The 26869-nt window shown below is 41.8% G+C and overlaps 1 protein-coding gene across 2 annotated transcripts in view; it reads left to right on the forward strand.

Annotated features, from left to right (window-relative positions):
• CHORDC1 (cysteine and histidine rich domain containing 1) overlaps positions 1 to 26869 on the forward strand; it is a 99455-nt gene that overhangs the window by 10329 nt on the left and 62257 nt on the right. For both annotated transcript variants that reach the window (XM_063951408.1, XM_063951409.1), the window contains exon 5: positions 19684 to 19787. In XM_063951408.1, the coding sequence (XP_063807478.1) occupies positions 19684 to 19787 (104 nt within the window). The remainder of the gene's footprint in view (positions 1 to 19683; positions 19788 to 26869) is intronic.

Here is a 26869-nt window from a genome sequence, read left to right on the forward strand (position 1 = left end):
AGAGGATGCTGGGGACTCCAAAAGGACCATGGGGTATAGACGGGATCCGCAGGAGACATGGGCACTTTAAGACTTTAAATGGGTGTGAACTGGCTCCTCCCTCTATGCCCCTCCTCCAGACCTCAGATTCTGTGCCCAGAGAGACTGGACACACACTAGGGGAGCTCTACAGAGTTTCTCTAGAAAAGACTTTCTGTTAGGTTTATTATTTTCAGGGAGCACTGCTGGCAACAGGCTCCCTGCTTCGTGGGACTGAGGGGAGAGAAGCAGACCTACTTCTGTGAGTTAAAGGCTCTGCTTCTTAGGCTACTGTACACCATTAGCTCCAGAGGGTCTGATCACTTGGTATAGCCTAGCTGCTCGTTCCCGGAGCCGCGCCGCCGCCCCCCTCACAGAGCCAGAAGAGAGAAGCCGGGTGAGTAACCGAAGCAAAGAAGACTTCAGTGAAGGCGGCAGAAGACATCAGTCTCGGAGGTACCGCGCAGCGGGCGCGCTGCGCGCCATTGCTCCCACACACCAGCGGCACTGCTTGGGCGCAGGGGGGAGCGCCCTGGGCAGCAATAAGACCTCAAATCAGCCTGGCAAGAGTACATACAGTGGACATAAGCGCCCCATTACGGGGCGGGGCTTGGTCCTCCCAGCTCTAATCAGCGCCATTTTATCTCCACAGTGAAGCTGCATGAGACGCTGGCCCTGACCTCCTCCACTCCTGTGGCAAATAACAGGGTGCTAAACGGGGGGGGGGGGGGGGGGGGCACAGCAAATTTGGTGTTGATTATTATCATTAAAAGCGCTGTCAGGTCGGGGGCATTATTTTTTTTATATATATATATATATATATATATATATATATATATATATATGTATATATATATATATATATATATATGTGTGTATATATATATATATATATATATATGTATATATATATATATATATGTGTGTGTATATATATATAGAGAGAGAAAAATGTATAAGACCTGTCTCGCGCTGATAATGTATGGAGCTACACCTTAGGGAAAATACCCCCTGTTAGATGGGGTATAGTGGTTATGAATAGAAAAAAGAGTGTTTCCCCAGGGAGCTAGTGATTCTACTCGGTATGTCAACAGATTTATCCCATATAATAAAATAGTCTTATAAATAGACTTATTTATTTTTGAATAAAACACAATAAGATATGAGCTGTATCACATTAAATCCAAAATGACAATCAATATTCCATACATATAATGATGTTTGTAACAATTCAATTCACTCATAAGTGAGTATACAATGGATCTTCCTTGAAGAAATGACAAAATCGCTGTCTTAACCCAACGCGTTTCGTCCTACAGACTTCATCAGGGGTATTGTATTTACAATCTAGACAGAAGATATATACAAGCATTACATCCATAAATCTTCCCAGTAATCAGTAATACGTTCATATCGATTCTAATTATAATATATACATACCAAAGAATCATAGTATGGACAAGTAACTTAATGTGTCTTCAATAGGCAGGTAAAAACACTTAAAAGGTGATAACGAACTCGATCACATCACATGAAACATCTGTAAAATTATGACATAAATTATACTTGTACAATAACATGCGGAAGGAGGAAAATACAATCGAAGAGGAGGAGTTTAAGGAATCCATTATATTAACTATTTATAAGACTATTTTATTATATGGGATAAATCTGTTGACATACCGAGTAGAATCACTAGCTCCCTGGGGAAACACTATTTTTTCTATTCATAACCACTATACCCCATCTAACAGGGGGTATTTTCCCTAAGGTGTAGCTCCATACATTATCAGCGCGAGACAGGTCTTATACATTTTTCTCTATTTTCTATTTCTGTTAGTAAGACCTAGACCGCAGCGTGTGGCATAGGGATGCCGATCTTTAAAGATAGATCCAAGAGATCATTGAAGGTTAGGAATATTTTTGAGGAGGAGGAACAAGTTTTCCAAACAGATGAAAATGATTATTATGGTTATTTGAATCTAGTGGAGAAATTGGCTATCAAAGAATTAAAAAATTGGTATGATATCATAACATTGGAGAAATATTTGGAAGTAGGAAGGGTCCCGAGAGGACTCAGACTACATAAAAATCCCACTATAGGGGGAGGAAATGAGGAGTTTATTACAAATTGGAATGCAATATTAGATGGATGTTCAGCTAAATTAATCGCCTTAATTATTTCCGAAAGGAAACGGGAACTTAACCATCTGGATGAGGAAATTAAAAACATTGAATCTCAGGCGGTGAAATTCGAAGATAGTGAGGAATTTAAGCGGGATGTCTCCGATCTACAATATAAGTTGGATACTGTAGAGAATGAAATTATCTCACGCAAACAGAAAAAGTTTGCGCGGGATAAAAACGATTACATTTCAGGTCAGATACATAATTTGCCCATTCAAGAAGATAGAATCAATAATGGGAGAAATCCGTCCTTTAAACCTAGATTTGGACAACAAGATAGAGGACGACGTAATATTCAGAACTACCATGAGAATTATGTTGATAGACAGTATAACTACAGACCAAGAAGACAATACCAGTCACCATATCCGAGTAGAATGGAAGACTCTAGAAGATTTAGGAATAGGATGCCATCGAATTATGGCCATAAAAGAGAATTTCGTAGACATTACATCGACCATAATAATTATTGGCCCTCCAGGAATCGGATAGACAGTGATTGGTCATTGACATCAAGGGAACAACCGCCTAAACGTTTTTTAGATGGGAGACAGAGATACAAACTTCCCTTCATCCAACAGGAGGAAGAATTGTTCGATCGAATAGATTCACCCCAAGGGATAAAAAGGGGATACAATGGAACAGACGAGGATCTAGAGGCGGTAGAAAAAAGCCCCCAAAAAAGAAGGGCATTATTCAATCAGGAGAAACCGAGACAGGGATCATCAATAATGCAGAGAGACAGCTTTCAGCAGCGGAAAACTCATTATTGATGAAGGGTCTGAAGTTTGCTCCAGACTCTCATGTGAATAAATTTAGTTTATTCATAGACCTAAACAAATATATAAGAAAACTCACTATCCAAAGACACTTCCTTAAGAACCCACCTTATTTAAGATCAAATCAGGAGAGAGAACCATTGGTTAAATTACCCTCGAAATTCTATCCAGTTGAATCCAGAGGAAGTAACATTGATATATTCTATGAATCAGTAAAAGATGATTTTAAACAAATGAAAATACAGAAGAATAAGTATCTAACCAATCTTAGCACACAAGAGAAAGGAGCACTATGAATCAGTAAAAGATGATTTTAAACAAATGAAAATACAGAAGAATAAGTATCTAACCAATCTTAGCACACAAGAGAAAGGAGCACTGAAGTCATTAGCTAAAGACCAAAACATCGTCATCAAAAATGCCGATAAAGGAGGTTCAGTGGTCATACAGACCAAAGCAACATATATGGATGAAGCCTCGAGGATTCTCGACGATGGTGTAACATATGTGGAATTACCATCCAACCCGATTGTTGATTATCAGGAAGAATTGAAAGACCTACTTCTTAAAGCTCTAAATGAGAATTTGATCTGCAGAGATGAGTTTGAGTACCTATACGTTAAATTTCCTATGATTCCAACTTTTTACCATATCCCAAAGGTTCATAAAAGTCGTACTTCACCACCCGGACGCCCCATAGTGGCAGGGATTAATTCTCTGACGTCCAATTTGTCACACTTTTTAGATTTGAAGCTACAACCATACGTGGTAAAACTTACCTCATATTTGAAGGATTCAACGAGTGTATTGCGTAAATTGGAAAGTTTCGTCTGGTCGGAGGAATTCTGCTGGTTAACGGTTGATGTTCAGGCCTTATATTCATGTATCCCCCATGTAAAGGGTCTTGAAGCGATTAAGAAAACACTTTCAACGGATCCTGAAAAATCCACTAAGGAGATAGAATTTCTTATGGATAGTATAACTTTTATATTAAATCATAATTATTTCGAATTTAATAGGAAGTTCTATGTACAACAACAAGGGACTGCGATGGGGACTAAGTTTGCCCCATCATATGCAAACATTTTTATGGGAATATGGGAAGATCAATATGTTTACAACTCAAGATTTTCCAACAATGTACTATTTTATCAGAGGTATATTGATGATTTATTATTCATTTGGAGAGGCGATGCAGACAGCATAGCTGATTTCATCTCCTTTATACATTTGAATGATTTCAACTTGAAGTTCACCCATAAAATGGATCCCAAGGTTATTGATTATTTGGATTTAGTCTTAATGGGTCAATCAGGAGAAGTGGTTAAAACTAAAACTCATTTCAAAGAGGTGGACGCTAATAGTTATATACCGCAGTCAAGTTGTCATCACCCCACATGGAAGAGAGGGGTACCATTTGCACAATTTGTGCGTCTGAGACGTAATTGCAGTAACATTAATGATTACTGGGAACAAGCCACGATGTTACAGAAACGATTTCTTGAAAGAGGATACACCCAAGAATTGATTAATGAAGCCATGAATAGAGCATCAATAAAAGACAGAAAACAGATGCTACAATCTCGCATCAGGGAGCAGGATAATAAGAAACCACCAGCTCGGCCATTTGTCACGCAATACAATCGTGAGAATCAAACCATTAGGAAAATTATGGATCGCCATTGGGGCATCCTATTAAAGGATCCAGTTTTGGGCCCCAGTCTACCAAGAAAACCAGAAATAGTATTTCAAAGAGCCCCAAATTTGAAAAGCAAAATAGCCCCAAGTAGAATTGTGGGGTCTGTTATACCAAACTCTCGAGTTGATTCGCTCATCCCTGCAAAGGGTTGTTTTCCATGCTCAAGGTGCATATGCTGTAAGCATATGGAACGCAAACCCTTTATACACAAATTGGACACAGGACGAATGTATAAGTTACACCACCTGGTCAATTGCAATACGGAATTTGTAGTATACAGGATCACTTGCAGTTGTAAGATGTCGTATATAGGAAAGACCAAAAGAGCCACTAAGATCAGAATACAAGAGCATATGAGGAATATAAAGAACGGAATGACCACCCACAGCTTGGCAAGACACTACGGAGAAAAACATAATTCTGTTGTCAATAGGGAGAATTTCTCATTCACTGTGTTGGAGTTTATACCAGTTGACACGAGAGGCAGCAGTCGAGAACTCACACTTTCCAAACGTGAGACGTTTTGGATTTACACCTTAAATACCCAGTCTCCAACTGGCCTTAATGAGGGCTTAGACATTGTCTCGTTCTTATAGTTATTGATATAATATTACATCAGTAGGAATTATTACCCATTCCCCCATTCACCTCACTTTCTCTATCTTGTCCTCATTTCGTTCTGTCACAACTTTTTTTTTTTTTTGGGAACTAGTAAAGAATCCAGTAGAATAAGGTGTAAAGAGTCGATGTTAATATACGTCTATAGACCTATGTACATTTGTTAAATGGAATATATTCTCAAATAATGACCCTGTCAATATAGGCAGGGCCCTTATTTTGGGTTTCTCCCAATTTGTACTGTCTGTACTAATTGTAAACCGTATGGAGTTGTAAATAAAGAATCATGAAATAATATGCTAGGTACTCTGTCTCCATAATCACAAATGGATAATTATGAAATAATATGCTGGGTACTCTTTAATTTTTGGGTCCAATTAAATGTCCCTAGATTGTTAGGTGTCGATCAGTGTATAATAACACTCAAAATATTGGGGACCATATTACATTTAATTATTTCACCAATAATCATTATTATTAAATATTATTATTTATGATTAGGTCTTGATAATGTCAAAAGTATTGACATAGCGTTTAATAATCACATTTGGGGTAACTTTTTGAATAAGAGTTATTCTCACCAGGTTATTTATAAATATTTAGGATGAATACGAATCACAGTGGATTAAGTACTTATATTAACAATGGGAAACGGTTAAATAAAGGAGTATCACACTCGTTACAGCACTTCACATTATTTGATATCCAAGAACCTTTTGAGGATACCACATGTACTACTATTGCACTTTTTTCAATAATAAATCAATAATTAATGGTTTTTTCTTTATCACTATATGTTCAATTATAGGCATATTTTATATGGAGTATTTTTTAAAACAATGAGTGTTCATAAGAATACGATTTAATCATCACCACGACCTTTAAAATTGATTAATTATATATAGGCAATTCCCAGCACTTATATCATTGGATGTTTACTAATGATATAATATTTCTGTTTATTGTATATTTAATTGATCCGTGCCCGCGATATCCATTAAATTCACGTCTGGAACGCAGACTCAGGAAGTGTATACCATGACACGCATGACGCGCCGGAAGGCGGAAGCGTGTCATGGCAACACTTGGTTGCTAAGGGACATCGACGTGAGGTAGCCGCGCTATGAAGGCGTGACTGTCTCGGCGTAGCGCGGCGGTGCAGGAGGTACTGTCGGCGTAGTGGAACGCACGCCATAGTGTGTCACGTCAACGTTTGGTTGCTAGGTGACACCTTTGTTAGAGAGTTGTATTCTGGAGGCGTGACCGCCCTAGGAAGTCACCATGTACGATATGCAGGAAGTCGGTCCCTGGCGGTGGAACGCACGCCAGTTAGTACTATGGAACGCAATTCACCTATTTCTATATAATTTCGGGATTCCACTACAATTATGATAATAGTTTTGAACTCTCTATCTCCCTTATCTAAATGTAATAACACTGTTCATTTTTAATACTAGAGAAAGAGTACAAATAACGACATTAAACTAGATTTTTAGTTCATTTCATGACAGGAAATGATGTCACACATAGTGGGTTTAAAAACCCAGTGAAATCACTCCCAAATTTATGCAGCAGCTAGAAGCATTGCTAACAATATAGAGGTAAGCATATAGATTTCATGGTCCTTTATATTTTATTTTTGGTGTGTAATTGTAAATGTTGGAGTCAATCCAGGTGCTAATATCATTGGTAATATTGTGTGGGGATGAATCCCGTTTTTGTAATCATTTGATTTTAATAATTAAGGGTGACATAAAGTTAGAAAGCTGTTCCAATTGGATAGATAGCTTTTGAAACTTCAATACAAACCGATGATGTAACATGTCTGGAAGTGACAGTTTATTTGCACTGACACATTGAAGTATGGCTAGGGACAGGGAGTTTATCTCCTAGTCGCATTAAGTTACATAATATAGTCATGAGGAAATTGTGGTAAGAACGTCTGTTTTTCGGGGACTGTATGATTAATATAGACTTTAAAAATAATGAATTCTTGATATCAATTCCTCGCTATCATGAGTCAATTAAAGCGTATCTGATCTACATATTGGGTCTTATATTCATATAATCTGTTCCAATATAGGCACGATTACGGTTGTCTGTCCACTACTTAGTGGGAAGCTGCTCTAAGAGCTGACCTTATTACTATTGGTATGTATGAATAAACATCATGGGCCATTTTCTATATGCACTGTACCCTTACAGCAATAGGAATTTGGTCTGTCATTATAGGTTCCACTATTGTTGTTGTTAGAAATCATCGCAACAAGTGGAAATTGTTTCTAAAAAAACATAGAATGAGTCACATTGAGTATCTGACTCGAGGTATGTACTATTATATTACACTAATATCAATTAGAAACCATATGGTAACACCATATATAAATATTGATATGTCTGCTGGAATTTTTTAGCTTACAAAACATTATAACGATCAGCCTGTATATAAGGATATATTATACATTATCACTATAAGTAATGGTACCATCTATGAAATGGGTAGATCTAAATCCCGTAATGTCCCATTGCATTTTCCCTTAATATAATGGATTCCTTAAACTCCTCCTCTTCGATTGTATTTTCCTCCTTCCGCATGTTATTGTACAAGTATAATTTATGTCATAATTTTACAGATGTTTCATGTGATGTGATCGAGTTCGTTATCACCTTTTAAGTGTTTTTACCTGCCTATTGAAGACACATTAAGTTACTTGTCCATACTATGATTCTTTGGTATGTATATATTATAATTAGAATCGATATGAACGTATTACTGATTACTGGGAAGATTTATGGATGTAATGCTTGTATATATCTTCTGTCTAGATTGTAAATACAATACCCCTGATGAAGTCTGTAGGACGAAACGCGTTGGGTTAAGACAGCGATTTTGTCATTTCTTCAAGGAAGATCCATTGTATACTCACTTATGAGTGAATTGAATTGTTACAAACATCATTATATGTATGGAATATTGATTGTCATTTTGGATTTAATGTGATACAGCTCATATCTTATTGTGTTTTATTCAAAAATAAATAAGTCTATTTATAAGACTATTTTATTATATGGGATAAATCTGTTGACATACCGAGTAGAATCACTAGCTCCCTGGGGAAACACTCTTTTTTCTATTCATAACCACTATACCCCATCTAACAGGGGGTATTTTCCCTAAGGTGTAGCTCCATACATTATCAGCGCGAGACAGGTCTTATACATTTTTCTCTATTTTCTATTTCTGTTAGTAAGACCTAGACCGCAGCGTGTGGCATAGGGATGCCGATCTTTAAAGATAGATCCAAGAGATCATTGAAGGTTAGGAATATTTTTGAGGAGGAGGAACAAGTTTTCCAAACAGATGAAAATGATTATTATGGTTATTTGAATCTAGTGGAGAAATTGGCTATCAAAGTATTAAAAAATTGGTATGATATCATAACATTGGAGAAATATTTGGAAGTAGGAAGGGTCCCGAGAGGACTCAGACTACATAAAAATCCCACTATAGGGGGAGGAAATGAGGAGTTTATTACAAATTGGAATGCAATATTAGATGGATGTTCAGCTAAATTAATCGCCTTAATTATTTCCGAAAGGAAACGGGAACTTAACCATCTGGATGAGGAAATTAAAAACATTGAATCTCAGGCGGTGAAATTCGAAGATAGTGAGGAATTTAAGCGGGATGTCTCCGATCTACAATATAAGTTGGATACTGTAGAGAATGAAATTATCTCACGCAAACAGAAAAAGTTTGCGCGGGATAAAAACGATTACATTTCAGGTCAGATACATAATTTGCCCATTCAAGAAGATAGAATCAATAATGGGAGAAATCCGTCCTTTAAACCTAGATTTGGACAACAAGATAGAGGACGACGTAATATTCAGAACTACCATGAGAATTATGTTGATAGACAGTATAACTACAGACCAAGAAGACAATACCAGTCACCATATCCGAGTAGAATGGAAGACTCTAGAAGATTTAGGAATAGGATGCCATCGAATTATGGCCATAAAAGAGAATTTCGTAGACATTACATCGACCATAATAATTATTGGCCCTCCAGGAATCGGATAGACAGTGATTGGTCATTGACATCAAGGGAACAACCGCCTAAACGTTTTTTAGATGGGAGACAGAGATACAAACTTCCCTTCATCCAACAGGAGGAAGAATTGTTCGATCGAATAGATTCACCCCAAGGGATAAAAAGGGGATACAATGGAACAGACGAGGATCTAGAGGCGGTAGAAAAAAGCCCCAAAAAAAGAAGGGCATTATTCAATCAGGAGAAACCGAGACAGGGATCATCAATAATGCAGAGAGACAGCTTTCAGCAGCGGAAAACTCATTATTGATGAAGGGTCTGAAGTTTGCTCCAGACTCTCATGTGAATAAATTTAGTTTATTCATAGACCTAAACAAATATATAAGAAAACTCACTATCCAAAGACACTTCCTTAAGAACCCACCTTATTTAAGATCAAATCAGGAGAGAGAACCATTGGTTAAATTACCCTCGAAATTCTATCCAGTTGAATCCAGAGGAAGTAACATTGATATATTCTATGAATCAGTAAAAGATGATTTTAAACAAATGAAAATACAGAAGAATAAGTATCTAACCAATCTTAGCACACAAGAGAAAGGAGCACTGAAGTCATTAGCTAAAGACCAAAACATCGTCATCAAAAATGCCGATAAAGGAGGTTCAGTGGTCATACAGACCAAAGCAACATATATGGATGAAGCCTCGAGGATTCTCGACGATGGTGTAACATATGTGGAATTACCATCCAACCCGATTGTTGATTATCAGGAAGAATTGAAAGACCTACTTCTTAAAGCTCTAAATGAGAATTTGATCTGCAGAGATGAGTTTGAGTACCTATACGTTAAATTTCCTATGATTCCAACTTTTTACCATATCCCAAAGGTTCATAAAAGTCGTACTTCACCACCCGGACGCCCCATAGTGGCAGGGATTAATTCTCTGACGTCCAATTTGTCACACTTTTTAGATTTGAAGCTACAACCATACGTGGTAAAACTTACCTCATATTTGAAGGATTCAACGAGTGTATTGCGTAAATTGGAAAGTTTCGTCTGGTCGGAGGAATTCTGCTGGTTAACGGTTGATGTTCAGGCCTTATATTCATGTATCCCCCATGTAAAGGGTCTTGAAGCGATTAAGAAAACACTTTCAACGGATCCTGAAAAATCCACTAAGGAGATAGAATTTCTTATGGATAGTATAACTTTTATATTAAATCATAATTATTTCGAATTTAATAGGAAGTTCTATGTACAACAACAAGGGACTGCGATGGGGACTAAGTTTGCCCCATCATATGCAAACATTTTTATGGGAATATGGGAAGATCAATATGTTTACAACTCAAGATTTTCCAACAATGTACTATTTTATCAGAGGTATATTGATGATTTATTATTCATTTGGAGAGGCGATGCAGACAGCATAGCTGATTTCATCTCCTTTATACATTTGAATGATTTCAACTTGAAGTTCACCCATAAAATGGATCCCAAGGTTATTGATTATTTGGATTTAGTCTTAATGGGTCAATCAGGAGAAGTGGTTAAAACTAAAACTCATTTCAAAGAGGTGGACGCTAATAGTTATATACCGCAGTCAAGTTGTCATCACCCCACATGGAAGAGAGGGGTACCATTTGCACAATTTGTGCGTCTGAGACGTAATTGCAGTAACATTAATGATTACTGGGAACAAGCCACGATGTTACAGAAACGATTTCTTGAAAGAGGATACACCCAAGAATTGATTAATGAAGCCATGAATAGAGCATCAATAAAAGACAGAAAACAGATGCTACAATCTCGCATCAGGGAGCAGGATAATAAGAAACCACCAGCTCGGCCATTTGTCACGCAATACAATCGTGAGAATCAAACCATTAGGAAAATTATGGATCGCCATTGGGGCATCCTATTAAAGGATCCAGTTTTGGGCCCCAGTCTACCAAGAAAACCAGAAATAGTATTTCAAAGAGCCCCAAATTTGAAAAGCAAAATAGCCCCAAGTAGAATTGTGGGGTCTGTTATACCAAACTCTCGAGTTGATTCGCTCATCCCTGCAAAGGGTTGTTTTCCATGCTCAAGGTGCATATGCTGTAAGCATATGGAACGCAAACCCTTTATACACAAATTGGACACAGGACGAATGTATAAGTTACACCACCTGGTCAATTGCAATACGGAATTTGTAGTATACAGGATCACTTGCAGTTGTAAGATGTCGTATATAGGAAAGACCAAAAGAGCCACTAAGATCAGAATACAAGAGCATATGAGGAATATAAAGAACGGAATGACCACCCACAGCTTGGCAAGACACTACGGAGAAAAACATAATTCTGTTGTCAATAGGGAGAATTTCTCATTCACTGTGTTGGAGTTTATACCAGTTGACACGAGAGGCAGCAGTCGAGAACTCACACTTTCCAAACGTGAGACGTTTTGGATTTACACCTTAAATACCCAGTCTCCAACTGGCCTTAATGAGGGCTTAGACATTGTCTCGTTCTTATAGTTATTGATATAATATTACATCAGTAGGAATTATTACCCATTCCCCCATTCACCTCACTTTCTCTATCTTGTCCTCATTTCGTTCTGTCACAACTTTTTTTTTTTTTTTGGGAACTAGTAAAGAATCCAGTAGAATAAGGTGTAAAGAGTCGATGTTAATATACGTCTATAGACCTATGTACATTTGTTAAATGGAATATATTCTCAAATAATGACCCTGTCAATATAGGCAGGGCCCTTATTTTGGGTTTCTCCCAATTTGTACTGTCTGTACTAATTGTAAACCGTATGGAGTTGTAAATAAAGAATCATGAAATAATATGCTAGGTACTCTGTCTCCATAATCACAAATGGATAATTATGAAATAATATGCTGGGTACTCTTTAATTTTTGGGTCCAATTAAATGTCCCTAGATTGTTAGGTGTCGATCAGTGTATAATAACACTCAAAATATTGGGGACCATATTACATTTAATTATTTCACCAATAATCATTATTATTAAATATTATTATTTATGATTAGGTCTTGATAATGTCAAAAGTATTGACATAGCGTTTAATAATCACATTTGGGGTAACTTTTTGAATAAGAGTTATTCTCACCAGGTTATTTATAAATATTTAGGATGAATACGAATCACAGTGGATTAAGTACTTATATTAACAATGGGAAACGGTTAAATAAAGGAGTATCACACTCGTTACAGCACTTCACATTATTTGATATCCAAGAACCTTTTGAGGATACCACATGTACTACTATTGCACTTTTTTCAATAATAAATCAATAATTAATGGTTTTTTCTTTATCACTATATGTTCAATTATAGGCATATTTTATATGGAGTATTTTTTAAAACAATGAGTGTTCATAAGAATACGATTTAATCATCACCACGACCTTTAAAATTGATTAATTATATATAGGCAATTCCCAGCACTTATATCATTGGATGTTTACTAATGATATAATATTTCTGTTTATTGTATATTTAATTGATCCGTGCCCGCGATATCCATTAAATTCACGTCTGGAACGCAGACTCAGGAAGTGTATACCATGACACGCATGACGCGCCGGAAGGCGGAAGCGTGTCATGGCAACACTTGGTTGCTAAGGGACATCGACGTGAGGTAGCCGCGCTATGAAGGCGTGACTGTCTCGGCGTAGCGCGGCGGTGCAGGAGGTACTGTCGGCGTAGTGGAACGCACGCCATAGTGTGTCACGTCAACGTTTGGTTGCTAGGTGACACCTTTGTTAGAGAGTTGTATTCTGGAGGCGTGACCGCCCTAGGAAGTCACCATGTACGATATGCAGGAAGTCGGTCCCTGGCGGTGGAACGCACGCCAGTTAGTACTATGGAACGCAATTCACCTATTTCTATATAATTTCGGGATTCCACTACAATTATGATAATAGTTTTGAACTCTCTATCTCCCTTATCTAAATGTAATAACACTGTTCATTTTTAATACTAGAGAAAGAGTACAAATAACGACATTAAACTAGTTTTTTAGTTCATTTCATGACAGGAAATGATGTCACACATAGTGGGTTTAAAAACCCAGTGAAATCACTCCCAAATTTATGCAGCAGCTAGAAGCATTGCTAACAATATAGAGGTAAGCATATAGATTTCATGGTCCTTTTATATTTTATTTTTGGTGTGTAATTGTAAATGTTGGAGTCAATCCAGGTGCTAATATCATTGGTAATATTGTGTGGGGATGAATCCCGTTTTTGTAATCATTTGATTTTAATAATTAAGGGTGACATAAAGTTAGAAAGCTGTTCCAATTGGATAGATAGCTTTTGAAACTTCAATACAAACCGATGATGTAACATGTCTGGAAGTGACAGTTTATTTGCACTGACACATTGAAGTATGGCTAGGGACAGGGAGTTTATCTCCTAGTCGCATTAAGTTACATAATATAGTCATGAGGAAATTGTGGTAAGAACGTCTGTTTTTCGGGGACTGTATGATTAATATAGACTTTAAAAATAATGAATTCTTGATATCAATTCCTCGCTATCATGAGTCAATTAAAGCGTATCTGATCTACATATTGGGTCTTATATTCATATAATCTGTTCCAATATAGGCACGATTACGGTTGTCTGTCCACTACTTAGTGGGAAGCTGCTCTAAGAGCTGACCTTATTACTATTGGTATGTATGAATAAACATCATGGGCCATTTTCTATATGCACTGTACCCTTACAGCAATAGGAATTTGGTCTGTCATTATAGGTTCCACTATTGTTGTTATTAGAAATCATCGCAACAAGTGGAAATTGTTTCTAAAAAAACATAGAATGAGTCACATTGAGTATCTGACTCAAGAGGTATGTACTATTATATTACACTAATATCAATTAGAAACCATATGGTAACACCATATATAAATATTGATATGTCTGCTGGAATTTTTTAGCTTACAAAACATTATAACGATCAGCCTGTATATAAGGATATATTATACATTATCACTATAAGTAATGGTACCATCTATGAAATGGGTAGATCTAAATCCCGTAATGTCCCATTGCATTTTCCCTTAATATAATTGATTCCTTAAACTCCTCCTCTTCGATTGTATTTTCCTCCTTCCGCATGTTATTGTACAAGTATAATTTATGTCATTTTACAGATGTTTCATGTGATGTGATCGAGTTCGTTATCACCTTTTAAGTGTTTTTACCTGCCTATTGAAGACACATTAAGTTACTTGTCCATACTATGATTCTTTGGTATGTATATATTATAATTAGAATCGATATGAACGTATTACTGATTACTGGGAAGATTTATGGATGTAATGCTTGTATATATCTTCTGTCTAGATTGTAAATACAATACCCCTGATGAAGTCTGTAGGACGAAACGCGTTGGGTTAAGACAGCGATTTTGTCATTTCTTCAAGGAAGATCCATTGTATACTCACTTATGAGTGAATTGAATTGTTACAAACATCATTATATGTATGGAATATTGATTGTCATTTTGGATTTAATGTGATACAGCTCATATCTTATTGTGTTTTATTCAAAAATAAATAAGTCTATTTATAAGACTATTTTATTATATGGGATAAATCTGTTGACATACCGAGTAGAATCACTAGCTCCCTGGGGAAACACTCTTTTTTCTATATATATATATATATATATATATATATATATATATATATATATATATATATATATATTATTAGTATGTGTGTGCTTTCAGACTGAGATAGGCGCTGGGTGTGAGCTGGCAAACTCCCTCTGTGTTTCTCTAATAGGCCTTATTGTGGGTCTGTCCCCTATAGCCCAGTGTGAGGGTGTCGACATGTCTGAGGCTGAAGGCTCTTCCCAGGAGGAGGCTGGAGTAGAGACAGAACAGTGTGAGGAAGTGAATCTGTCGGTACCGCCGACTGCTGATTGAGTGAATATGTTAAATAAGAGATTGGATAAATCTGAGGCTCAAAACCAAACATGGAGACAATCCATGGAAGATGCTTTATCCCAAACGCAGGCTCCCTCAGGGTCACAGAAACGGCAGTTTACCCAAAAAGCAGACACTGATACCGACACAGATCCGGATTCCAGTGTCGACTATGGTGATGCCAGGTTAAATCCTAAACTGGCTAAGAGTATTCAGTACATGATTGTGGCAATAAAAGAAGGGTTGCATATCTCGGAAGACCCTGCTGTGCCTGAGACAAGGGTCTGTATGTTTAAGGGAACGAAATCTCCGGTAACGTTTCATCCCTCTCATGAACTGAACACTCTTTTTGAAAAGGCTTGGGAAGTTCCTGACAAAAAGTTGATGATTCCCAAGAGAATTATTATGGCATACCCGTTTCCCTCTGAGGATAGGAAAAGGTGGGAGTCGACCCCTAATGTGGACAAGGCTCTAGCACGGCTGTCCAAAAAAGTGGTGCTTCCGTCCCCTGACACGGCGGCCCTAAAAGATCCTGCGGATCATAAGCAGGAAACTACTTTGAAATCTATTTATGTCACTACGGGTACACTGTTCAGACCTGCAGTGGTATCAGCATGGGTGAGTAGTGCAATTGAGAAGTGGGCAGATAACTTATCATCTGACTTGGACATTCCTGGATAGGGATAGCGTTCCTTTGTCCCTGGGTCATATCAGGGACGCTGCAGTCTATCTAAGGGAGGCTGCGAGAGATATTGGCCTCTTGGGAGGGCTCCGCTGCGGGAGTCCGCACCTGTGGGGGCGCGTCTTCAACTCTTCAGTCGGGTCTGGGCTGCCTCAGGCCTGGATCCTTGGGTGCTGGAAATTGTGGCCCAAGGTTACAAACTGGAGTTTCAAGATGCGACACCCCCCCCCCCCCCCCCACAGATTTTTCAAATCGGCCATGCCAGCTTCTCTTCCGGAAAGAGAGGTAGTGTGCGCTGCAATACAAAAGCTGTGTCAACGGCAAGTCATTGTCACGGTACCCCCGTCACATCGGGGAGAGGGGTTTTATTCAAGCCTGTTCGTGGTCCCGAAGCCGGATGGCTCGGTCAGACCGATTCTAAACTTTAAAATCCCTCACTCTCCATTTGAAAAGATTCAAATTGTCAGTCGACATTAAGGATGCTTACCTACATGTCCCCATATATCCTCCACATCAGGCTTACCTGAGGTTTGCGGTTCAGGATTGTCATTACCAATTTCAGACATTGCCGTTTGGTCTTTCCACGGCCCCGAGGATTTTCACCAAGGTAATGGCGGAAATGATGGTGCTCCTGCGCAAGCAGGGTGTCACAATTATCCCGTACTTGGACGATCTTCTGATAAAGGCGAGATCAAAGGAGCAGTTATTAAAAAAATGTTGCGCTCTCCCTGACAGTTCTGCAACAACATGGTTGGCTCCTAAATTTGCCAAAGTCACAGTTGATTCTGACAACACGGCTGTTGTTCTTGGGCATGGTTCTGGACACGAAACTGCAGAGAATTTTTCTCCCGTTGGAAAAAGCTCTGGAAATTCAGAACATGGTCAAGGGGATTCTGAAACCGGCAAGAGTGTCGATTCATCAATGCACTCGGGTGCTGGGGAAGATGGTGCGGCCTACGAGGCCATCCTGTTTGGCAGGTTCCATGCCAGGGTTTTTCAGTGGGACCTGTTGGACAAGTGGTCCGGGTCTCACCTACTCATGCACCGGAAGATAACCCGGTCTCCCAGGGCCAGGATTTCTCTCCTGTGGTGGCTCCAAAGTTCTCAACTTCTAGAGGGACGCAGGTTAGGGATCCAGGATTGGATCCTGGTGACCACGGATGCAAGTCTCCGAGGCTGGGGAGCAGTCACACAGGGGGAAAATTTCCAGGGAAAATGGTCAAGCCAAGAAACTTGTCTACACATAAACATTCTGGAATTAAGGGCCATTTATAATGGCCTTGTACAAGCGGGAACATCTGCTTCGCGGCCTACCCGTCCTGATTCAGTCGGACAACATAACAGCGGTGGCGCACATAAACCGCCAAGGCGGAACAAGGAGCAGAGCGGTGATGGTGGAGGCCACAAGGATTCTTCGCTGGGCGGAAAAACATGCAAGCGCTCTGTCAGTGGTCTTCATTCCAGGCGTGGACAACTGGGAAGCAGACTTCCTCAGCAGACACAATCTCCATCCAGGAGAGTGGGGTCTTCAACAAGAGGTCTTTGCAGAAGTGACGAGTCGTTGGGGACTTCCTCAAATAGACATGATGGCGTCTCGCCTCAACAAGAAGCTTCAGACGTATTGTTCCAGGTCGAGGGTCCCTCAAGCAATAGCAGTGGACACACTAGTGACACCATGGGTGTTTCAGTCGGTCTATGTGTTCCCTCCAATTCCACTCATCCCAAGGTGATAAGGATCATAAGAAGAATAGGAGTTCAGGCGATACTCGTTGTTCCAGATTGGCCACGGAGGGCCTGGTATCCGGATCTTCAGGAATTAATCATAGGAGATCCCTGGCCTCTTCCTCTAAGAGAGGATCTGTTACAGCAGGGGCCGTGCGTGTTCCAAGACTTACTGCGGTTGCGTTTGACGGTGTGGCGGTTGAACGAAAAATCCTAGCGCGAAAGGGTATTCCCGGTGAGGTCATCCCCACTCTACTGAAAGCTAGAAAGGAGGTAACAGCGAAGCATTACCACCGTATTTGGAGAAAATATGTGTCTTGGTGTGAATCCAAGAAGGCTCCTACGGAAGAATTTAAGCTGGGTCGGTTTCTCCATTTTTTACAAGCAGGTGTGGATGCGGGCCTGAAGTTAGGCTCCATTAAAGTGCAGATTTCGGCCTTATCAATTTTCTTTCAAAGGGAATTGGCCTTGCTTCCAGAAGTACAGACTTTTGTAAAGGGAGTGCTGCACATCCAACCTCCTTTTGTGCCCCCAGTGGCACCATGGGACCTTAACGTGGTGTTACAGTTCCTTATGTCACATTGGTTTGAACCTTTACAAATGGTTGAGTTAAAATTTCTCACTTGGAAAGTGGTCATGCTATTGGCCTTGGCATCCGCAAGGCGGGTGTCGGAATTGGCGGCTTTGTCTCACAAAAGCCCCTGTTTGATTTTCCACAAGGATAGAGCACAGTTGAGAACTCGTCAACAATTTCTACCGAAGGTGGTTTCTTCGTTTCACATGAACCAATCTATTGTGGTACCTGTAGCTACTGAAGCCTTGGCTGATTCGAAGTCTCTCGATGTGGTCAGAGCTTTGAAAATTTATGTAGCCAGAACGGCTCGTATTAGGAAAAAGGAGGCTCTGTTTGTCCTGTATGCTTCCAACAAGGTTGGGGCTCCTGCTTCTAAGCAGACTATTGCACGCTGGATCTGTAATGCGATTCTGCATGCTCATTCTACGGCTGGATTGCCGTTACCGAAATCAGTGAAGGTCCATTCTACCAGAAAGGTCGGCTCATCTTGGGCGGCTGCCCGGGGAGTCTCGGCGCTACAACTTTGCCGAGCGGCTACATGGTCGGGTTCAAACACTTTTGCAAAATTCTACAAGTTTGATACCCTGGCTGATGAGGACCTCTTGTTTGCTCAATCGGTGCTGCAGAGTCATCTGCACTCTCCTGCCCGGTCTGGAGCTTTGGTATAAACCCCATGGTCCTTTTGGAGTCCCCAGCATCCTCTAGGACGAAGGAGAAAATAGGATTTTAATACCTACCGGTAAATCCTTTTCTCTTAGTCCGTAGAGGATGCTGGGCGCCCATCCCAGTGCTGACTCTATCTTCAGTACTTGTTAATAATTATTGCTTTTGTTACACAAAGGTTGTGTTTTTGGTTTCGATCAGCCTGTTGCTGATTTTTTTTGGTTCATGCTGTTAACTTGTTTTAGTTAAATGCCATGTTGTACGGTGTGTTGTGGTGTGAGCTGGTATGTATCTCACCCTTGGTTAACAAAAATCCTTTTCCTCATAATGTCCGTCTCCCCTGGGCACAGTTCCTATAACTGAGGTCTAGAGGAGGGGCATAGAGGGAGGAGCCAGTTCACACCCATATAAAGTCTTAAAGTGCCCATGTCTCCTGCGGATCCCGTCTATACCCCATGGTCCTTTTGGAGTCCCCAGCATCCTCTACGGACTAAGAGAAAAGGATTTACCGGTAGGTATTAAAATCCTATTATCCATCTGATAATCAGCTGAGGATTCCCTTCCAAAGGTTGTGAATCCGTCACAGATTTTAGTTGTTTGAGGGAATAAGCAAAGTGGATTCTCGGATAGAATTCCAGGTATTTCCTGGAAAATCTGCATTTTTTTTTTTAAATGCTATAAAAAAATCGTTTCGACTTTATTTACAATTTTATTATTTCTTTCAGTGCGGATGAGCCCTTGACGTCGTTACAGTTACAGGTGTCGGCATCTCTGAAGCAAGCCCTGGATAAGTTGAAACTATCGTCAGAAAAGGATCATCCAATAGCAGGTATGTATTGTATTCCAGCTCAGAGCAGAGTGACCATAGTAATTAAGGAAATTAAAAAAATCAAATGATATACATAAATCCAAGTGGCTGCCTTCACTCAGGGGCTGCACTGGTAGTCTTCTCTGCACTAGGAGGGCTCCCACTGATTTCATCCTGCCCGCTAGCATGAACGGGGAGAGGTTGTCCACCCCCACCCCTACCCCCTTCAGAGCGCTCTTCTGCCTGCAGACAGCCCACCAATCTCCCACATGCCAAACAGCAACAACAGAAGTTCCTGCCACAGCCTCATCTCCTTAGACAGGAGGCACCATTACCGACCAGCTGACTCCATGCCCGGAGGAGTTGGCGGTGCATGGTCTGACTGGATCAGCTGCCATTCCAGAGCGCCCTCCTGCAGAGGCTAGTTCAGGCTGGTCCCCCCCCCCCCCCATCCCCATCTCTACTAACAAGGGCAGTGACTTATTCTAATAACTAGATTTATTTTATGGCTGCGCTGGGAGGTTTAACTTGATATAAATATGCACTTGTTCAGAAAGTTCACATAATAGGCTCCTCCTTCAGGCAGGCGTTACAGGGCCGTCCCTACCAGGTCCACCAGAAGCCTCAAAAGTTTCTTTCCCCAAGCGGTCCTGAACATTGACTGAGTACATATAACTTGCTTGTGTCCCCACGGTATTCCTATCTGTGTGACTTCACTTGCCCCCCCTGCTTATCTGTTACCTACTTGGCTGTTGTATAGCAAACCAAAGACAAATTCCTAGTATACGCAGGTATACCTGGCCAATAAAGCTGATTCTGATTAAAATAAATAGTTTTCTCTAACGTCCTAGTGGATGCTGGGGACTCCGTCAGGACCATGGGGAATAGCGGGCTCCGCAGGAGACAGGGCACATCTAAAAAGCTTTTTAGGTCACATGGTGTGTACTGGCTCCTCCCCCTATGACCCTCCTCCAAGCCTCAGTTAGGTTAAGTTAAGTTAGGTTAAGTTAAGTTAAGTTAGTTAGGTTAAGTTAGGTTTTTGTGCCCGTCCGAGAAGGGTGCAAACTGGATGGCTCTCTTAAGGAGCTATTTAGTAAAGTTTTTTTTAGGTTTCTAATCAGTGATTCCTGCTGGCGACAGGATCACTGCAACGAGGGACTTAGGGGAGAGACTGGCAACTCACCTGCGTGCAGGAGGATTGAAGTCTTAGGCTACTGGACACTGAGCTCCAGAGGGAGTCGGAACACAGGTCAGCCTGGGGTTCGTCCCGGAGCCGCGCCGCCGATCCCCCTTACAGACGCTGAAGAAAGACGGCGGAACGGAGGTCCGGAAACAGGCGGCAGAAGACTTCACAGTCTTCAGAGAGGTAGCGCACAGCACTGCAGCTGTGCGCCATTGTTGTCACACGGCTCACTGACACGGTCACGGAGGGTGCAGGGCGCTGCTGGGGGCGCCCTGGGCAGCAATATAAATACCTATTTGGCGAATAAATACATCACATATAGCCATTAAGGCTATATGTATGTATTTTAACCCAGGCCAGTTATTAAAAAACCGGGAGGAAAAGCCCGCCGAAAATGGGGCGGAGCTTATTCTCCTCAGCACTCAGCGCCATTTTCCTGATCAGCTCCGCTGGTGAGGAAGGCTCCCACTCTCCCCTGCACTGCACTACAGAAACAGGGTTAAAAGAGAAGGGGGGCATAAATTGGCGATATAATGATATATTAAGAGCGCATATATAGAAACAACACCTTCTAGGGTTGTTATATACATTATGGCGCTTTTGGTGTGTGCTGGCAAACTCTCCCTCTGTCTCCCCAAAGGGCTAGTGGGTCCTGTCCTCTATCAGAGCATTCCCTGTGTGTGTGCTGTATGTCGGTACGTGTGTGTCGACATGTATGAGGAAAATGTTGGTGAGGAGGCGGAGCAAATTGCCTGTAATGTTGATGTCACTCTCTAGGGAGTCGACACCGGAATGGATGGTCTACTTATGGAATTACGTGATAATGTCAACACGCTGCAAGACGGTTGACGACATGAGATGGCCGGCGGACAAATTAGTACCGGTCCAGGCGTCTCAGACACCGTCAGGGGCTTGTAAAAACGCCCATTTACCTCAGTCGGTCGACAGACACAGACATGGACACTGACCCCAGTGTCGACGGTGAAAAAACATACGTAATTTTCCTTTAGGGCCACGAGTTACATGTTAAGGGCAATGAAGGAGCTGTTACATATTTCTGATACTACAAGTACCACAAATAAGGGTATTTTGTAGGGTGTGAATAAACTACTTGTAGTTTTGCCTGAATCAGATAAATTAAATGAAGTGTGTGATGATACGTGGGGTTCCTCCGATAGGAAGTTATGGGCGGTATACCCTTTCCCGCCAGAAGTAAGGGCAAGTTGGGAAACACACCTTAGGGTGGATAAGGCGCTCACACGCTTATAAAAACATGGCGTTACCGTCTCTAGATACGGCCGCCCTCAAGAAGCCAGCTGATAGGAAGCTGAAAAATATCATGACAGTATATACACACATACTGGTGTTATACTACGACCAGCAATCGCCTCAGCCTGGATGTGCAGCGCTGAGGGGGCTTGGTCGGATTTCCTGACTGAAAATTTTGATACCCTTGACAGGGACAAGATTTTATTGACTATAGAGCATTTTAAAAGAAGACTGCAGCAAGCAGCCCATTCCCAGGAACAGAAGCCCCTCACAGCTTCTGCCAAGTCCGCAGCATAACGCTGGGGCCGTACAAGCGGACTCAGGTGCGGTAGGGGGTCATCTCAAGAGTTTCAGTACGCAGGGGGCTCACTCGCAAGGGAACTCCGGGATCCTACATGTAGTATCCCAGGTGTACATTGGAAATTCGAGACATCTCCCCCTCACACAATTCACAGGCTGTATTCCCAGCAGGTGATAATCAAAGTACCCCTCTTACAACATGGAAGGGGGTAGTATTCCACACTATATTGTGGTACTGAAGCCAACCGGCTCGGTGAGATCTGAAATATTTGAACACTTACATACAAGCGTTCAAATCAAGATGGAGTCACTCAGAGCAGTGATAGCGAACCAGGAAGAAGGGGACGATATGGTGTCACTGGATATCAGGGACGCTTACCTACAGGTCCAAATTTGCCCTTCTCACCAAGGGTACTTCAGGTTCCTGGTACAGAACTGTCACTATCAGTTCAGACGCTGCCGTTTGGGTTGTCCACGGCGCCCCGGGTCTTTACCAAGGTAATGGCCGGAATGATGATTTTTCTTAAAAGGAAACATGGACGCTTTCCTGATAAGGGCAAGGTCCAGAGAACAGTTGGAGGTCGGAGTAGCACTATCTTAAGTAGTTCTACGTCAGCACGAGTGGATTCTAAATATTCCAAAATCGCAGCTTTTTCCGATGACACGTCTACTGTTCATAGGGATGATTCTGGACACAGTCCAGAAAAACGTGTTTCTCCCAGTGGAGAAAGCCAGGGAGTTATCCGAGCTAATCGGGATCCTCCTAAAACCAGGAAAAGTGTCAGTGCATCATTGCACAAGAGTCCTGGTAAAAATGGTGGCTTATTACGAAGCAATTCCATTCGGCAGATTTCCCGCAAGAACTCTTCGGTGGGATCTGCTGGACAAATGGTCCGGATCGCATCCTCAGATGCATCAGCGGATAACCCTATATCCAAGGACAAGGGTGTCTCTCCTGTGGTGATTACAGAGTGCTCATCTTCTAGAGGGCCGCAGATTTGGCATTCAGGATTGGATGCCGGTGACCACGGAGGCCAGCCTGAGAGGCTGGAGAACAGTCACACAGGGAAAAAAAAAAAAAAAAAATTTCCAGGGAAGTGTGATTAAGTCTGGAGAATTCTCTCTGCATAAATAAGCTTAGAGCAAATTTATAAGGGTCTAAACTTAGCAAGACCTCTGCTTCAAGGTCAGCCGGTATTGATCCAGTGGGATAACATCACGGCAGTCGCCCACGTAAACAGAAAGGGCGGCACAAGAAGCAGGAGGGCAGTGACAAAACTGCAAGGATTTTTCGCTAGGCGGAAAATCATGTGATAGCACTGTCAGCAGTGTTCTTTCCGGGAGTGGACGACTGGGAAGCAGACTTCCTCAGCAGGCATGACCTCCACCCGGGAGAGTGGAAACTTCATAGGGAAGTTTTTCAGCATGATTGTGGACCGTTGGCAAAGACCAAAGGTGGACATGATAGCGTCCCGCCCGAAAAACGGGACAGGTATTCCGCCAGGTCATGAGACCTTCAGGCGATAGCTGTGGATGTTCTGGTAACACCGTGGGTGTACCAGTCAGTGTATGGGTTCCCTCCTCTGTTTCTCATAACCAAGGTATTGAGAATTATAAGACATAGAGGAGTATGAACTATACTAGTGGCTCCGGATGGGCCAAGAGGGACTTGGTACCCGGAGCTTCAAGAGATGCTCACAGAGGACTAAGGGCCTGGGGAGCTAAGAAGGGACTTGCTTCAGCAAGTACCATGTCTTTTCCAAGAATTACCGCGGCTGCGTTTGACGGCATGGCGGTTGAATACCGGATTCTGAAGGGAAAAAGGCATTCCATAAGAGGTCATACCTACCTTGGTCAAAGCCAGGAAGGAGGTGACCGCACAACGTCATCACCACATGTGGTGAAAATATGTTGCGTGGGTAAGGCCAGGAAGGCTCCACGAAGGAAATTCAACTAGGTCGATTCTGCACTTCCTGAAAACAGGAGTGTTTTGAGCCTCAAATTGGGGTTCATTAAGATTTAAATTTCGGCCCTGTAGATTTTCTTCCAGAAAAAATTGACTTCAGTTCCTGAAGTCCAGATTGTAAAGGGTGTATTCCATATACAGTTCTTTTGTGCCTCTAGGGGCACCGTGAGATCTCAACATAGTGTTGGGATTCCTTAAAATCATATTGGTTTGAACCGCTCAAATCTGTGGATTTGAAATATCTCACATGGAAAGTGACCATGCTGTTGACCAATATCTCACATGGAAAGTGACCATGTTGTTAGTCCTGGCCTCGGCCAGGCGATTGTCAAAAAGAATGGGCGGTTTTGTTTTACAAAAGCCCATATTAGAATTTTCCATTTGAACAGGGCAGAACTGGGACTCGTCTCCAGTTTCTTCCTAAAGGGGTGTCAGCGTTGTCACCTGAAACAACCTATTGTGGTGCCTGCGGCTACTGGGGACTTGGAGGACTCCAAGTTACTAGACGTTGTCAGGGCCCTAAAAATATATATATATATATATATATATATATATATATATATATATATATATATATATAGTTAGGACGGCTGGAGTCAGAAAGTCTGACTTGCTGTTTATATTGTATGCACCCAACAAGCTGGGTGCTCCTGCTTCTAAGCAGTCTATTGCACGCTAGATTTGTAGTACAATTCAGCTTGCACATTCTGTGGCAGGCCTGCCACAGCCGAAATATGTAGATGCCCATTCCACAAGGAAGGTGGCCTCATCCTGGGCGGCTGCCCGAGGAGTCTCGGCATTATAACTTTGCCGAGCAGCTACGTGGTCAGGGGAGAACACGTTTGTAAAATTTTACAAATTTGATACTCTGGCTAAAGAGGACCTGGAGTTCTCTCATTCGGTGCTGCAGAGTCATCCGCACTCTCCCGCCCGTTTGGGAGCTTTGGTATAATCCCCATGGTCCTGACGGAGTCCCCAGCATCCACTAGGACGTTAGAGAAAATAAGAATTTACTTACCGATAATTCTATTTCTCGTAGTCCGTAGTGGATGCTGGGCGCCCATCCCAAGTGCGGATTGTCTGCAATGCTTGTACATAGTTATTGTTACAAAAATCGGGTTATTACTATTGTTGTGAGCCATTTTTTCAGAGGCTACTTCGTTTTGTTATCATACTGTTAACTGGGTTCAGATCACAAGTTGTACGGTGTGATTGGTGTGGCTGGTATGAGTCTTACCCGGGATTCAAGATCCTTCCTTATTGTGTACGCTCGTCCGGGCACAGTACCTAACTGAGGCTTGGAGGAGGGTCATAGGGGGAGGAGCCAGTACACACCATGTGACCTAAAAAGCTTTTTAGATGTGCCCTGTCTCCTGCGGAGCCCGCTATTCCCCATGGTCCTGACGGAGTCCCCAGCATCCACTACGGACTACGAGAAATAGAATTATCGGTAAGTAAATTCTTATTTATTACTAATGTTACATATAAAAAATTAGGGTCATGGCTTCGTGGGGAAGGGTTGTGGCCACATAATAGTACCAATTCACATTACACCACACATTAGTGCCGCTTATACACATTGCACCAGGTAGAACCTCCTATACACCCTGAGCCAGGCAGAGCACGTTATACACATTGCGCCAGGCAGAGCACGTTATACACATTGCGCCAGGCAGGGCACGTACTACACTTTGCGCCAGGCAGAGCACGTACTACACTTTGCGCCAGGCATAGCACGTACTACACTTTGCGCCAGGCAGAGCACGTACTACACTTTGCGCCAGGCAGAGCACCTACTACACTTTGCGCCAGACAGAGCACGTACTACACTTTGCGCCAGGCAGAGTACCTACTACACTTTGCGCCAGGCAGAGCACGTACTACACTTTGCGCCAGGCAGAGCACGTAACAATTATATGTTTAAAAAACAGGACAGCATTATTAAATCATACATTTTATATATGTAATGGGTTTATTGTGCCGCTATGATAGGAGCCCGAGACTGGATTTAGACACTACAAAGGTGTTGTGGGGGTGACAATGCTGCTGTGCTGTTACCATATCGGAAGTATGCGTTCAGGATCCCGGCTGTCGGGATCTCAGCAGCCGTAATACCGACGCCAGAATCCTGCCAGCTGCCAGAATACTGACGCTGGCATCCCGAGGAGATCAGGATCCCGGCGACGATATCCTGACAGTCAGGATCCCGAAGGTAAGTATGCACTGCCGCCAGAGGTTTAGCGTGCGGGAGGGGGCGGATTAGGATATGGTGTTGGGGAGATTAGGGTTAGGCTGCAGAGAGGGGGGAGTAAGTGTTAGGCACTAAGGGGGGTGGGTTAGGTTTAGGCTGCGGGAAAGGGAGGGGGGGTTAGGGTACCCTCTGCA

The sequence above is a fragment of the Pseudophryne corroboree genome, chromosome 2 (assembly GCF_028390025.1).
Source record: "Pseudophryne corroboree isolate aPseCor3 chromosome 2, aPseCor3.hap2, whole genome shotgun sequence".
NCBI classification, from domain to species: Eukaryota; Metazoa; Chordata; class Amphibia; order Anura; family Myobatrachidae; genus Pseudophryne; species Pseudophryne corroboree.